Here is a 16335-nt window from a genome sequence, read left to right on the forward strand (position 1 = left end):
ATTTTTAGGCATACCCAAGTGTAGTTGCCCTTTCATTTCTCTTTTTCACATTGTTGTCCTGAGCCCTTTATTCTCTCTTTTTCTCATATCCTTTCTTCCAGCCATCTCAGAACTTTTTCTCCTCTTCCCCCTTTCTTTTCAGTCAGCTCAGCACTTTAAATTTCCACAAATTACAGTATATAAAAAAGTCCCTCTGAGCCTCTGCTGCTCTAGTTGCATATTTTGTCAAACCACAGCAAGACCTCAAAACTGCTGGCCTTCTTCATCTCTTGTAAGAAGACCCTACTCCTCCTCTTTATCCTTCTCTGGACCTCAGCTCCCTTTTCAATCTACCAGCAAGTAAGGCTTAGTTTAACAACCACATCCAGCTCTTTTAGTAGGGGACGGTGGGCAAACAAAGGTTTGTTTCTCAACTCGGTGGCTTTTAACTGGTGCAGCAGGAAAAAAACGTTTGTTTGAGCATGAGTTTTTTTTTTTTAAAGCCTGTCAGAAGAGTTGCTTATCTCTGCATGTGATGACAAGTTCCTGCTATCAACTAAAAGAGAGATCCATCTTGAGTATGACAGGAGGGTGTTCCCTCTTCCCTCTCATGCACAGGGCTGTCACTAAGATAAAAGCATTTGGCCTGTTGAGGTGGTGTGTGTCTGTATGCAGGTGTGCTTTTATACACTCCTTAATTACTCTTCCTTTGCCTGAGACCTTTTAACTAATAGTCACTTGAATGGCTCAGTTTAAGCACTCAATGAGGGTCTTAAGTGAACCACTTAAACAGCTGAGTCTGTGAGGCCTCCTGCAGCCTGGTTACTGTTTGAGGGAAGAAGACACCTGAATGATAAGGTTAAAGTTTTTTTTTAAAGCTGGGCACCAGCTGCTGCTAGGCCTGTTTCTCATCCTCTTCACCACCCTCAGGTGGACTTGTCTTTTCTCATTAGTTAGCTCAGATCACCTGTCATTCCACATTGAAAAAGAAGTCTGTCCACTCTGTTGACCCAGTAACTCCACACGTTCAGAAATAAGTCAGAGCCATCACACAATGTGATTAGTCTGACAATTAGACACAGAGTTCAGTGAAAATTGTTTGCTAAATTTGTTTTGGGATATTTTGCCTCTAGATTGGCCAGCTGCCTACAAAGCTGCAACAGCCCTACACAGCGCTTTTGTCCCTGCTGTCTAACTTATTCACCGCCCTGTACTGAGAATAGGCCTGTGAACTTTTCTTATTGCACAACCTAATGTAATTGTGTGACCATTTCATTAGATGTAACCATGCCAGTCTTGTGCATCATGCAAATGTAAGAATGACAAGTGAACAGTCTTTGCAAGCCAAATATATGTGGTGGTGAGCTTTTGCTCTTGTATTCATCTTCAAACCCTTTTTGTTGTTTTTTTCATCGCACAGCTGGATAGAACCGTAGATCTGGACGAGAGACGCCTCATCCGTTCAGCTATCCGAGAGCTGAGGAGAAGGGAGATTGAGGACATGGAGGCCGCTCTGGCCAGCAAGAGATTTCGGCCCACACATCTCAATCAGCAGGAAGACAAGGAGAACCAGCACAGGTAAGGCCCCTGCATGCCTAACTGTCTTAAAGACAAAACACATAAGACCAGGTAATTTGCAATGGTCAAATCCAGTTTCAGCATTCCTCACTTCCAGGGGGAAATCAGTAATAGTCGAGTCAGGAAATCACAGGGGACAGAAAACTGTAGCTACAATAAATTATTGTGTTGCACGCTCATTTTACAACCACTGCAAAAGTTTGTCTTTTGTTCAAAAAGATCCACATTGGAATAGTCAGCATATAATTTATTTATTTGCCTTTCAGAGCCCTCTCATTGTTTTCCAGTGTATAAATAAACAGTTACCAACACCTGTCTTTTAGTTGAGGAATGCAGATAGACTGATAATTCAGCCTTAATACAATACTGCTTCTGCATATTTTATCAATAACCATGTTTTTGCTTGCAAACCAAATGATAAACCCGACAAACAGGCCTAAGATTATCCAAGAAGATCAATTTTGTGTTACTGTAAACATTCTGGTTAATATTGGTGTTAAAATTGGATGTTGTCAAGTTAAATGAAAGATTTCAAGTAAACACAGTAAAAAAAAATTTTTTCCTGATTGGTCCTGCTCATTTAAGATTTCCTTCAATCTGTCCTATGTCAAACTGCAGCATTTAAACTAGAAAGCTACAAATTTGCAGATTTTTCTGCTTTAAGACCACCAGCATCATGCAATCACATTAAACTCTACACAACTGATCCGTTTGTATCATGACAAAGATGACACACAGTGGAAAGTACAGACCATTTACCAAATCATTTGTGTTTGGGTGGTCCAAACTTTTTTGTCTGTGTGAAAGCTTGAGCTCCATAGAAGAAGCTGGCCTGAGTCTCATTACGTGTGTTAATTTAAATTCAAGGGTAAAGTGAAATCCCAGCATCTGGTCTGGAGCAAAGTGAAGGTTTAACACTGTTTGATGTGGAGAGTAGATCCAGCTTTCACCTGCTGCTCCGTCACTGAATCCTCCTACGAACAGTGGTGGGACATAATCATTTCCATTTACCTCCACTCTCAGATAACTTTGGTTACAAAAATAATAGATGTGCTTCACTGAAGTTGCTAAAAGAAATCTCACTTTTTTTTACATGTATGCACATGGCACACACCCAAAACGGTAAAGAAATAATAAAGGTATACATCCCATGTGTCTAAGTGATGGAATGTTAAATATCCCAACTCGTTTATTACACATCCTTTAATACCAGCAAATGGAGAAAAGGGAGGATAATGAGGGAAGTGAATGAGCATATGAGTAATAGAAACCAACAAAAGTAAAAAGTGAAATGGACAAAAATGAGTGAGAAAGAGGAAAAGATGGGAGCAGGGTTTGTCAAGTGGCGTATGTCATTGCTATTACATTTCTATGTTAAGAGTTTCACTTCTTCCAGTGTGTTTTTTTTTAATTTCTCTCCAAGTTTTTGCCAGGAAATCCTTAATGACATTCATAAATGAGAGTCAGTGAAAGCTAGGTTTTATATTTTGATATTCTATGAAATCATGATGTCTTGTTTGTAGCATACTGAGTGTGTATGTATTGATGGGACTTTGACATTCTCATTTCTTTCCTGTTTTTATCAGGTCAGAATCCAGTGAGAATTTGGACATCCTGTCACAAAAACTCCAGTCAATCCAGGACATTGATGAGCTTATGAAAATGGTGAATATCTAAAGATCATTAATCAAGTTAATGTTAACCAAGGCACTTCATTCTGTGAGTTCACTGAGCGTTTATGTATATTTGCCTGTAGCTTCGTGCTACCAGCTTGTATGAAGAGAGGAAGATGATCCGAGCAGTTATCCGACGAATCCGAGATGAGCAGGTGCAAGGTGAGCTGGGAAATTTCTGTCTATCCAATCTGCCACAGCTTGACTGGTAAAGATTAATTGTGGTGATTATAGAGAACATACTTGAACAGACATGTAAGGGACATCACTTGTGTCATTGAAACAATGATGGCTTCTTAACTGCATATTGCCGTTTCAGACAGTTAATGCAGTTTGTTTGAAAGACTGATCTGGTTAGTGCAAACCCAATTCCAAAAGAGTTGGGACTGCGATAAAAGTGTAAATAAAAACAGAATATAATGATTAACAAATATTATAAACCAATATTTTAGTCCCAGTATAACATGAAGTCAGCAGACCAGTTAATGGAGTTTTGGGAGAGGAATGTTGTCCCATTCTGGAATGATGCAGGATTTAAGCTGCTAAACAGTCCCAGACCTTTAATGATGGATTTTTGTTTTATCTTGTGATGCACCAAATGTTTTCTAATGATGAAAGGTCGGAGGGCCTCGTATACAAATGCTGCGTAAAAATGTTCTGTACGGCATGTTCCACGCACACATTGGGATGTTCAAAAAACAACTTTGCATGGATCTGTACGCACCGTCATGCAAATTTTCAAACTGCTGTGAGAATGTATACCCCAATCAAACTCTTGTCATTTGAAAGTGATGGATTACAAAGTCCTGAAATGCTCCTTTTATACGCTGAAATATGTCGCAGTTGGCCTTGTCCGTGTCGACCTCCTGGCCCAAAGCTGTGGATGACGTGGACATGACGCTGCGCTCAGTTTCCACTTTTTTTTAAATGTCTTAGCAGGAAGTCAAATCGTTGATTTGATGATGGTGCACTGTCATCTCTGAACTACCTCCTTAGGCTGCAACACTCTTTTTACATTAACTTTGATGTTGGAACATTTTTTTTGCTTCTTTATATTATGGGTTATATATGTTCTTGTGGTCCAGCATAACCATCATTGTGTAGTTTTCACGGTCTATCATTCTCTGGCAATGACAGCAGAGGAGGAAAGAGCCTAACTTTAGTTACTTTCTGAACAAAGGCTCCACAAAGTTAACAAGTTAACAAAAAAACTATCAGTAATCAAACCAAACAAGCACTAAAACAGAATGACACAGATAACTGCACTATACCTAACTATTGTATTTAAGTAAACTTGAACACATTTAAACTCTACTAGGCTACTAAACTCACGCAATGCGTGCTTGGAAGCTCCGCCCACCTATCTTGAACATGCTAAAAGTGTGTGTAGTCCAGGGGTAGCCAACGTCGGCCCTCGAGGGCACCAATCCGGCAGGTTTTCCAGATTTCCCTGCTCCAGCACACCTGACTCAAATTAAATGGATCCAACAGTCTATAAGGATCTCCACAATGACTTGTTAGTTTAAGTCAGGTGTGTTGGAGCACGGAAATCTGGAAAACCTGCCGGATTGGTGCCCTCGAGGACCGACGTTGGCTACCCCTGGTGTAGTCTATGTTGTCTTTCCTCCACCTCTAATTCAACCAAATCATTTTCATATTCTGTTAAATACTTCTTCCTTTTTGACATTTCTGGTGTGTTTCTCATTGTTATTTAGGCTAAAGGTGAAAGAATGCCATTTATTTATTGTCATTTGCATATTTATTAACGGGAGGAGACAAGGCGGTCCTGGAGCTCAATTCCAAGTCAGTTGGGATGTATCAAGGAAAGATACACAGGAACAAACACACACACAGATTCATAAATCAGAATATTTTTGGACTTACACACTTTCCCAGTTTTGGTTGTAGGGCATCTTTCAGTATGAAAGCTACACAATCCTTCACACATGAGGCTGGACTGCAGGCAGGCCAGTTCAGCACCTGGACTCTAATCCTGTGAAGCCATGCTGGTGTGATGGATGCAGTATCTAGTTTAGCATTGTCATGCTGAAAAATGCAGGCCTTCCCTAACAGAGATGTTGTCTGGATGGGAGCAAATAATGCTCTAAACCTCCATGTGGTGTCAAACTTCACGTCATTATTTACATTTTACACAGCATCTTAACTTTTTTGATTGGACTGTAAATACAGTTAAAAATGCATGAAAAGATGGATGAGATCACTGTTAGAAGAATTATTTGTATTATTGATGTGATTTGACCAACTGGGTACTGCCTATAAAAACTAGTAAGAATGGCGTTTTTTTTTGTTTTTGTTTTTTTTTTTGCATCAAGCACTGACACTGTTTGGCCTGACGAGGGCGTTAAAATAAAGGTAAAAACTTTTTACTACGTCCACATTATGGACTAAAACTGAGATGAAAAGTACTTAAAAAAATATTTTAGGTGTGTTGCCCGTGCAGTGCATGCCTGCGTGTGTTTCTGTTGCCATATATGCTATGCCAGATCTACCTACAGTATGATGAGGGATCAGATAATGGATTCCTGTCATTCCTTTGCGCTGTCTGGTCTGCATGAGGCCCTGTCATTCTGAAGCCCTGCGATGCATGAGTAGGTTGATACAGGAAAAAAAAGGGATAACTTTCCACCTTAGGACATGTTAGAACTCTAGAAAATTTTTTCTTAACTTAGATAAGTATCTAATATCACATGTGATCATTTCAGATGAAATAATGTATTTCCTACTTTATTTTATATTAATGTTGTCTGAGTACTACTGCTATATGTGTGTTTTTAGGTACTGTGGAGAAGGGCAAGACATCTTCTCATTGCCGTGAGCCTGACAGTGTGGAGCACAGGAGCGCCATGGGAGCTGGGGTGAGTACAGTAGAGATAAAGGAGCAATCAGTGATGATTGTGGCAGAAGAGATGATAAAATGCCTTCATGTTATCCTCATGTAGTCCAAAGAACAGCTAGGTAAGATTTTTAAGATCTAATGTGCACTCGTGTCGACTTGCACTGACAAAAATGAGCCAAACACAGACAAATTTGTGGGTGCTGAGTTTGTTTGCATGACAACAGTGACCACAGAGGTCTCTCTGCTGTCACAATGAAGTATGCAGCAAACAACAACTAGCATTGTCACTTGAGTTATGACTTTGGCTGTACGTGCACACACACCCAAAACACATGCCTCAACTGCCACGGAGTCAGGAATGTGTTTTGTGTTTTGACATCCTTGTGCTAGTTTGACCATTTTTGAAGTGAAAGATACAATTTACTCTGACTCTAGTGTTTAGTGTGGGTAGTGAATTGTTTTTGGCAGGAAGCATCTCACAAGCATCTAAACATGCAGACTTTCACACTTTTGGAAAAATTAGCCGATACATCTGTCTGAATCTTTCTTTAGTGGCATTTTTCTTTGGAAGTCTCTTTCCGCTGGCTTGCCCCCTAATGGCTGAGTGGCAGAGCTTAACGTGAAAACAAGAAACCCAAGTGTCTGCCAAAGGCCAGGTGTTATCTTATCTGCTGTTTTTGATAATAGTTTTTTGATGAACGCTCTGTTTGCAGTGGATGGGATCCTGTGTTAGAAAACAAAGTTAAATCTTACTGTATGCAGTCACTGCACTCATAACTGAGCCTTCGAGTGAGGGAACGCCTGCTGTATTTGTACTTCTGAGAAAAATACAGTCATGTTATCAGAGTTCTGGTGGTTCATTTGAAAGCACCCATTTTTCCCACCACAGTGATTTGGCTAAATGGAAGAAATAAAAGGCTTTTAGTATCAGTCCCATTGTCTGCTGCAGAATGTTTGTGTGGAGGATGTTGGCGTAACAGGATGCTCTAATATTCAAGCTTTACTTCCTGCAGGACAGCTGTATTGTATGTTGGTTGAGTTGCGAGTCATAGGTGTTGAGATGAATTCAGGGATGGGAGGGTGTATTCAGCTGGGCAGGCAGGCAAGCAGACCACCAGCTGTGCCCCAGCAGTCTTGTCTGCACTGGAATGGGGACGTGGCCAAAAACAATATCAGCCAGCAGCAGCAGGGCTCCTTCCACTCACATCACAGCAGCGGATCTCTTTGAGCTTTTTGTGATTGTCCTGTGGATGATGGTGGTCCTAGATAGGTCTCAAGAGCAGAAAGGCACACACAATATGCAATATGTCTGTAGGAATGGCAGCTGGAAAGGAGTTCCTAGAATAATGTGAAATCTGACAAAATCCATTCTGAAGTTAAGGTTTTTAATGCATATGACAGACATGCAGAAAGGTACCATGATGCATATAATGGATTTTAATGTGTGTATAACAGAAAAAAAGTAAAAGTAAAACTAAAATCTTTGTTAATTATTTTAATCTTTATAGGTACAAAATGAATAAATAAATAAATAAATTGCAGTTCTCTTATCTGAAATATTTTTAGAGATGTGCAAAAATAAAAGAAAAAAAGGAGGTCAAAACAAAGACAATGAGACAATGTGTCAGAAGTTAATGTGTCAACCAGGCAACCCATTAACCTGCAGGGAAATGACTTTATGTGTATGTGTGCACGTGTGGTGGGGGTCAGATCCCTTTGGAGACAGAATGGGAGGGAGGGGAAGTCAAGGGAGTGGCTTGCTGGTATTACGTGTGTGTGCGTGGTGTTTGTGGTGGTGTAAATGTTTGTGTGTGAATGTGTATGATGTGGCTGAGGGAGTAGAGCGGCAGAATAGCGGACGTCCTGACTCCAAGGAGGTAACTGCTGAGAGGAGAGGAAAGGGGGCAGTCAGTCTAGTGAAGAAAAGGTAAATGACAATGATTTTCCAGCTGACCTGTTTCTTAGATAAAATGCTCCTCTGACTTTTTTTTTTTTATCTTTTCCTTTTCCTTTTTTTTTTCTTTCATTTCTTCACTAAAATGACATGTAAAAGTCTTTCCTCATCAGTCTCTGCCTGTTTCCTTCTGACTGGAGAATTGGATGTGCCCGCCTCTGTGTTTACATTTCAGGTTTGTGTACATAGTGGTTTATTGCTTGTTGGATCACTTTTTGTTCATTTTAGCTGACAGGTTGAATAATCCAAAGTAAATTTCTGGTACAGGACATGAAACTGAGTGTGAAATTAAATTACTTGATGTGTCCTCTAACATATAGTGGGAAACAAACTTATTTATTAATTTTCTTGTATTTCAGTTAGTGTTCAGTGAGTTTGAAGGTTTGCGTGCTGGCTAGGTGGACTCAGGTAGGATGTAGTTTTGCAGCTACAGATAGTCTTGTTTCTTCACTCAGCTCATCATAAACATGTTGCAAGAAGCAACCTGAGGAAAGAGCAGCTTAACTGTCTAAAACCAGGCCTAGCATTTGTCATAGTGAGGATTTAGTGGAGTTGAGAAAGTGTGCTGTGGAAGAAAAGGAACATTGAGACTGATCAAGAAAAGAAAAAGACCAGAGAGAAAGATTAGATTGGCATGTGATGATTTGCAGGAAAAATGGGAACGAGACTCTGAGCTTATGTGGGTTTTCTTAGTCCAGACTGTGTGTGATACAGAGATGATTGCTACTGTATTGCAGTTATTGGAGCTAAGCCGAGCATTCGGTTCCTCAGACTGCAGTAGTGGAAAGTAAGCCGCCAGGTTTCTACTTTTCTCTTCCACGTGCATGCGTGGAAGACCCTCAAATGGGGTGACCTCACCAGTGATGTGATGGATTTAAGTTTAATGGAAAACTGGAGCTCAGACTGCTGATCTGCATTTGATCTCAGTTGTCTGCACTGGCTGGTGAAGGAGGTGTGTGCTCTTTTGTTGTTGTGTTTTTTTTTTTTTTTGTTTGTTTTTTGTTTGTTTTTTTGTGGAATTGAGGGTTCAGCGGAGTCCGCATGGCCTACGCTTTTTTGTGGTTGGAGGAGAGGACCGTTGTTTTTGTGTTTACAAGTTTGAAATTCTTCAGTTCAAACACAAACAGACGCCCGAGACCAGATGGGACAACTGGTTAATGTGAGCTGCTGGATTGGGATGGTGTCAGTGTTGATTCCACTCTGTCAGGTCTTGGCTTTCAGGGCAAGAGGAAAGCCGCTAATGACAGCATGGTGGCTGGCAGCAGGTCCTGAGCTCTGGTCTCCATCTCCAGTTCCACTTCATCTTCCCTTTTTTTTTGTCCCGATTTACTGTCTGTGAGAAATCTATTCTCTGTGGCTTTTCAGGGAGCTTTGAAATGACGGCTTTCTGTCTTACTGCTGATAGAAGCAGGAGAGGGTGAGGAAAGATTTGTTCTCTTTAATTCAGTTTATGGCTCAAACACAATTATCTCCCCTGTGACTCTTTAAGTGACTCCACTTAGTGCCCTTTGTTTGTGCCCTTACATTATTTCTCTGTAGTGTCTTTTCTCTTTATTTTTAATATTTTCCAAACTCATCAGACACTATGACTCATTAAATGAGCCTTCTGCTAAATTGCTCCTTCCCACTGTGGTGTGGCAGTCTAAAACAGTGTCATTATTCGACAAAGTCTTGAAAAGCTGAAGGGACATTTTTACATGCCAGAGTGTGCGTTGCATTTTTCTTCCTTATGGAAAAAGAGGATGCTGGAAAAAGTTACTTTAGATCACCTGCTATGAAGATTTGCATGGCTAGTATTTAATCTTTCTCTGCAGACTGTAATCTCTACTGGATGATTTCAGCTTGAAGACTTGACTAAATTCTCCAAGTAAATCATGTGACAGGTTTATTTATGCATTTGAACCCGAGATGAGCCACTCCAGATTCCCCTTTCTTGGTTGTGCCTCTATGTCTTTCAGCAGTGTCTGATTACATTTTCTCTTCAGCTAAACCTCTGCCCTGTAATCCGCTCAAGGTGGGGAAGGTCACAGCCTATAGAGCAGAAAGCCATTAGGCCTTTTTCACCTCTGCCTAGACCAAATTTACATGCAATCTCCCATGATATGCTCTGATTAGAAGTTTTTTTTTTTTTGTAAGATTTTCTCACTACTTGGCTGCAACAAATGTGCTAATCTCTAGTTTTGGATTGTGTTCACATCCAAGCTGATTGTAGCCTGTGATTGTTTCATGTGTGTCTGTTCTTTTTTTTTTTTTTTTTTGTCCTCGAGAGATTGTGAACGTGTTTTCAAAGTATTTTGAAATGATAGCAGGCTGTAAATCTGGTCAAAGTATCATATTTTCTGTAGTTAAGGTCATGTGTTGTATATTCTTTCAGGATCCACCCAAACCCCTGTTGACCTATATAAATCTTGTAAAACATCTTTAAGGAGATTATCTGCACTAATGTATTTCATCATTAAGACAATGCATAACTTGAATCTCCAAACAGGAGCTTTTTGCCCCTTTCACAGCAACATTTACAAGTTTTGAGAGTATAGCTGATAAAGAATATGTGCAGATGTGACTTAAAGAGTCTGTATGGATGTGTGTGGACACATGCACAGCGGAGTCTTATTTGTGCAGCTGACTCTCCTGTGGAGAAGCTCAAGGTCAGGCACTAGAGGTCCAACAGTAGTATTGGTATCTTCATCTTCACACCTTACCCATTTCCTTTCCATATGCCAAAATACTGCTACCTCTCCACATAAATCTTTTTAATTCTTGTAGCTCGAGGTCAGGCTGCAGGTTATCTGAAAGTGCAGGTTTTACCTAAAAACAGACAAAGCAGAGCCTATAAACACAGTGTTGAACCGTGGCCTGATTACATGTCTGATCTGTGGCACTCAGGGCGCCTTTTTCTCAGACATCCACAATAGAAAATAAAATAGATCTTTACTTTTCCAGCTGGCCAAGTGTGTTTCTCATGATGTCTGGAGCTTTTGACCCCAGTGTCCAACAAAAAAACTGTTGACCTCAGACAGATAGACGTGGAACTGATGTGGGTTGGCAGTGTGTCAGTGGCTGAGACATTTTGTGACCCATTAAAAAACCATTGTGCTTTCACAGCTGTTTTGAAGGACGACAAGCATTATTTTCTTTTCCACAGGAGACAGAGCGAGAGAGCTACAGTGAGCTGGATCGCATCAGATCTCCGATCCAGGAGTTGCACACCCAGCAGACGCAACAAACCAGAGATCTGCAGAGGAAAGGTAAGAAATTGCTGTGGCCATGACATGCCCAAAGTTCTTTTTTTTATAAATTCACTGGATGTATTTTGTAAAATGTGTTTTTCTCTGGTTTAATTATATTGTTTAGTCCAGTAGAATTGTGTTTTTCTCCTCCGAGCCTGTTAGAAACACTTAATTAACACCACACTGAATGTGAATGCCCTTCAGCATAGTGGACAAGTCTTGTATTGTTGAAAAGGCTGCATTTTGCCCACCCTCACACTTACATCATATTTACAGTAAACATTCTTCCAAAGGTCAAGTTTGGATAAACTCCAATAACAGCAAACCAACACTGATCACCTTTGTTTCATGTAACTGTGACTGCAGGTACAGTCCACTTTACTTCCTGTTAAATTAGTCCGCTAAAGGAGCCGTTCTCCTGTGGTGGCGGTCAGGAGGTCATATTAGTGTAGGCTCTTTGAGCTCCCTCTTCTAACTTTATTAAGTGTTTGGAGTCAGTCACAGCCATAGATTTAATGACTTTGGCTACTTAAGTGTCAGGTAATTTCATTAAGCACTCTTTCAGTCCAACCATCAATAAAATAGTATGAATGCATGCCTTCAGGAGGGAATGAATGTGCTTCCTTCACTTGAATTGTGCCCCTGGGCAGAAATTCTTGGTAAAGAGCTTGTAAAACACAATAATCTTTTGTTGAAAACCATTAGCTATTATAAACCTCAAATTTAAAATCCCTTTCTTATAGAGGATTCTAACTATATTGTGCAATTAACAGTATATATATATATCTATATATATATAGATATATATATATATATATATTTAAGCTCTTACTCTGCTAACTACAACTTGGCTTGAGGCTGACGGCCATAATGAATGTCATTCTGTGTGGCCTGCTCTTGCCTGGGTTTGGCTCTCAGTGTCCTTCACATGAACCAATGGTTGGTGGTGGGGTTATAATAAGGAATAGATAGAAACCTAACAACCACACCTCTGCTAAATAAAGCCAATACCAGAACAGAAGTAAGGCTTTTTTGACGTGGCCGAGAAACTCCCCACTGTTCTTGATTTATCCCTGCCTTACAATTCCAGCCTGGGTGAAACAAGTATGAACCAACAAAAAGGACCACCTTCACAAAGCAGAGGACAAACGTATATTTTAAAGTGAACACCAGTCCACAAAGATCTTGGACTTGTGTGGTTGGGAAATGACTGAAGGGGCTGTTTCTTTAAGGAAGAGTGAAAGTGGCAGAAAATAAAAGACATACACAGAGGGTCAGTTTCCGGTTCTTTTTGGTCTTTGAACATAGCAAAAACATATACAGCTACCTTCCAGAGTAAAAAGCCTATATTTACAAGCTGTACCTCAATAAGCATGTGTCCGACTGTACAGTGTTCCAGCATAAACTGTAGAAGCTAAGCCTGTGATTTAGGAAATGAAATGTTTTCAGAGACTCTCAGAGGAATTTACCTCGTGTTTTAAGTTCCCAAAAAGAGTTCCCAAAGGAACACTACAGACTTATTATGACTTCACACAGTAACCCAGTAAGTAGGCTGCAGACACATCTGGTGTCTTTACATAAATACCAGATTACTGTCATTCACAAGTCTTTAATCTGCTGTTGACAAGTCACCATGAAGGTCTTTATAGTTTTGTAATACTTAAAAAAACAAATTGCTCAATCTCATATGATGTGATTGTATCACTGTTTTTAATAATGACAGTGGCATTGACCATACACCTAAAGCTGGTGTATGGTGAACCAGTGTTGAACACTTGTCATAAACTGCAGAGGCAAAGTAAAGATGAAAAGAAAAAAAAAAAAAAAATTGTGTTGACTAGTTCATAGTAAGGACATTTGGCTCAGTGCTTCGCTGTATGCATAGTTTAAATGAAACTCATCGTTGTTCTCTGTTGTGTTCAGTGTATTCACTGGCAGCAGATTGCAGCTTTTGTAGCTATTTTGAATAATGATAATAAAAAAAACCAAGCCTCTCATTATGCACCAGCTGTAGGGATTTTCCCAGAAAGTGCCACACAATAGAACTGACAGCTTCCCCATGGCAAACACATGAACAATAACCTGAGGGTTTGTTGGAGAAACACCATGTTTTGGCTGTCACTTCAGTTACAGTTCAACAGTAATTCAGTTTGAGTTGAGTGCATCATTAGGTATACACACCACAGTGCAGCGGCCCATTTACAGTGATGCATGTGAGAATACCAAGAGTGTTGTCCTTCGGTACCATAATCACGTTTTCTGTTCCGACCCTATTACATAATGATGTTGTCTGTTTAATGAAAAACTTGCTGCTGCTTGTTTCCTGTCATGATTCATGTCTGAAGCCATTAAAATGTATTTTAAATGTTCTGTGTAAGTAAAAATGATTCATAAAGTGTTTTTGTTTAATTTTACTTAGCTGCACATTTGGATTTGGATGATTAAATAAAGATCAGCTACTTTAAATGAAGCTGTGAGTGTTCACCCTGGATCTAGTATACATGAAAGTTAAAATGGTGGTTGCTTCTGCTTAAAATGAGTTGCTTTTTCCTTTGTTTTTAAAATCACACACGTTCCCAGTGTGGATGCAAACTAAGGCCATTTAGAGGTGTTTTGTGCATGTGATCTGAGAACTGCATTTACTGGATATAGTCTTAGTTTGTTTTCCTTATCTGTGGTACATACACAGCCTCAGATATCCTATCATGTATCAGCACCACGGAGTGCTGGAGTATAAACATGAGGTGAGGATGTGGGCACCTCTGTTGTTTGGAGTGTGGTTTCCTGATGAGAGAATGAACAGTGAAGGAGCTCAGACAGAGGGGAAGGGAAATGCTTGTCTTTATATGCTCTATTTTGCCTCTACTTCTTCCCAACTCCATGCTGCTTACCACCTATGGTTGTGCCACATTTTTCCCTGCCCCAGTTGTGAGCCTTCCTTCTTCTTTTACGCATCCACCAACGCAATCTCGCAAATCTTACTCAGGAACTGAGGCCAGTCTAGAGGAAATGTCTACATCCCCTCATGACTCCACATGCCTCCTCTATGATCTTAAGTGATATTTTCTGGCCTGGCCTCTCTAAGGGGCCTTTTGCTGCGGAAGTATTTCATTTACATCAATTCAGTTCAAAAGTCACCTACTTCTTCCTTTGCTCACATACAGCAAAGCTTTTCTTCTGGTGTGAGAAGAAAAAATTAAATTACAATAAAATCTGATCGAACAAAATCAGACACGCTGAAAAGTGCAGGAAGGTGTTTATTTCTCACGTTTCTCACTCTTTTTCTTATGTAACAGGCTCCAGCTCAGGCATGGTGTTGGTTCTTGATCACCTGGTGAAAGATGAAAGCTCTGGACCTCTGCTGATCAAGCCTCAGCGAGAAGCTCTGACCACAGACGCTGACCTGCTACTGTCTCACCGTCAAAGGTCAGACTCCACAGCTTCAGACCGTAGTGTGACATCAGTGCTCTCCAGGTCCAATCTGGATTCTCTGGGCTCAGAGAAGAATTTGGACTCAGGCTACCCAGCCCGGCTGGACTCTGGAGCATCAGACAAGAGCCAGAGTTCCTCTCAACGTGGTCGCCTAGACTCTGGCGCATCCGATCGAAGCATCAGCTCCCTGTCTTATGCCAGACAGAGATTGGGCTCAGATGTCTCTGATTCATGTGTCAGACCCCGTTTGGGCTCTGGGACTTCAGACAGCATTGGCCTGTTCTCAAGGAAACGAACAGACTCTGTGACATCTGACCACAGCATGGGCATGTTTTCTGAGGAGAGAGGTCCAGCAGAGGAGGTAGAGGTAACCACAAGTGGTTCAACTTGCAGCACAGATTCAGAAACAGAGAAAGATCCAGCCAGCATCCAGAATCAGTCTAACTACGACCACGCTGTTGACCAGGAGCAGCTGGATGGACCCGTATTATCTCGGAGGCATCCTGCAAATGGCCTGCTCAATGGCAAGGCTAAGGAAAAAAAAGATCTGCAGAGGCAAAAGGTGGAGTATGCAGTACTTGTATGTAGTGAATATATATGTGGATTATACAGTGCAGACAAGTGCCAAACTAAGTGCCAAGGAAAACTGTTAAATAGAAGTAAATGTATTGTCACTGCTGCAGCATAGTATAAATATGTGCTCTGTAAATTACTTGGTTTGTATTATTTTTGCAGAGTAGAATGTATGCTGAGATGCACTGCTGCTGTTCACTGAACGTGTTTTTTTTTTTTTCTTTTAATTTCCCATGTGAATTTATGAGCAGTATGCACAAGTGGAGCAGCAACAATGCTCCTGAATCTATCCCATATGCACCACTAGAGTGGGATGCTGAGCTGCAGAGCTACAGTCAACTGCACCAACAGTCTAAGCTCTTTATTTCATTATCCTTGACAGAAACTCCAACAATCCATTCTTCTGTGACACCCAGGTCCCATCGGCATCCATAAACACTACACACTGAGGTCCTGTTAGATGCTGGTTTAACTTTTGTTACTTGGTTACACAAACAAACTGTACACCTGCCTGTCTCTGCTTCACTTCACTTGCATCATTGCCTCACCTGGTGTTAGAGAGGGATTGTCGGCGTTACACGCCAGAGATTCTGTCTCTCTTCATCCCACAGTTCCGAGAACACTAAAACATGTAGTCTTTGTGTTTTGCTGCTGACTGGTTACTGTTGAGAAACATTTCCCTAATAGTGGTTAATGTCAGTATGACGCTGACATTAGCCACAGAGCGACATGACCATCATGTCGCTTGATAAATGTATTTATCTAAGGCTCGCCCCGGACTTTTATTGTTCTCTCTGCAATATAGGCTGATGTGCAGTCTCCTGAGAGAAATGTAAACACTTAGGGGTCCATCGTGTCCATACTGCCAAGAAAAGAACAGAGGCCCACAGTGTCCCTCCAAACAATTACATAATAAAAACACCACCAGCAGATGCTGTATTTAGGATGGAGTAGGCCCCAGCCTCCAGGCATATGGACTCTAGCTCTTCGTGGTGTTGGAATGCTGTCCTGTTAAAAACTGAGCTGTCCAGTAGAGCAGCTCTGCAGTTGTCAATCCAG

At 40.8% G+C, this 16335-nt stretch overlaps 1 protein-coding gene across 5 annotated transcripts in view; it reads left to right on the forward strand.

Moving 5' to 3' along the window:
* smtnb (smoothelin b) overlaps window positions 1-16335 on the forward strand; it is a 48081-nt gene that overhangs the window by 15354 nt on the left and 16392 nt on the right. For 4 of the 5 annotated variants that reach the window (XM_042000382.1, XM_042000384.1, XM_042000383.1 and 1 more), the window contains exons 2-7: window positions 1400-1557; window positions 3144-3222; window positions 3314-3392; window positions 6027-6106; window positions 11187-11289; window positions 14568-15265. In XM_042000382.1, coding sequence (XP_041856316.1) covers window positions 1400-1557; window positions 3144-3222; window positions 3314-3392; window positions 6027-6106; window positions 11187-11289; window positions 14568-15265 — 1197 coding nt within the window. Of the gene's footprint in view, window positions 1-1399; window positions 1558-3143; window positions 3223-3313; window positions 3393-6026; window positions 6107-7922; window positions 8015-11186; window positions 11290-14567; window positions 15266-16335 lie in introns of those variants that run through there. The other variant, XM_042000385.1, reaches the window with a different exon arrangement.

Source organism: Melanotaenia boesemani, chromosome 11, assembly GCF_017639745.1.
Source record: "Melanotaenia boesemani isolate fMelBoe1 chromosome 11, fMelBoe1.pri, whole genome shotgun sequence".
Taxonomy (NCBI): domain Eukaryota; kingdom Metazoa; phylum Chordata; class Actinopteri; order Atheriniformes; family Melanotaeniidae; genus Melanotaenia; species Melanotaenia boesemani.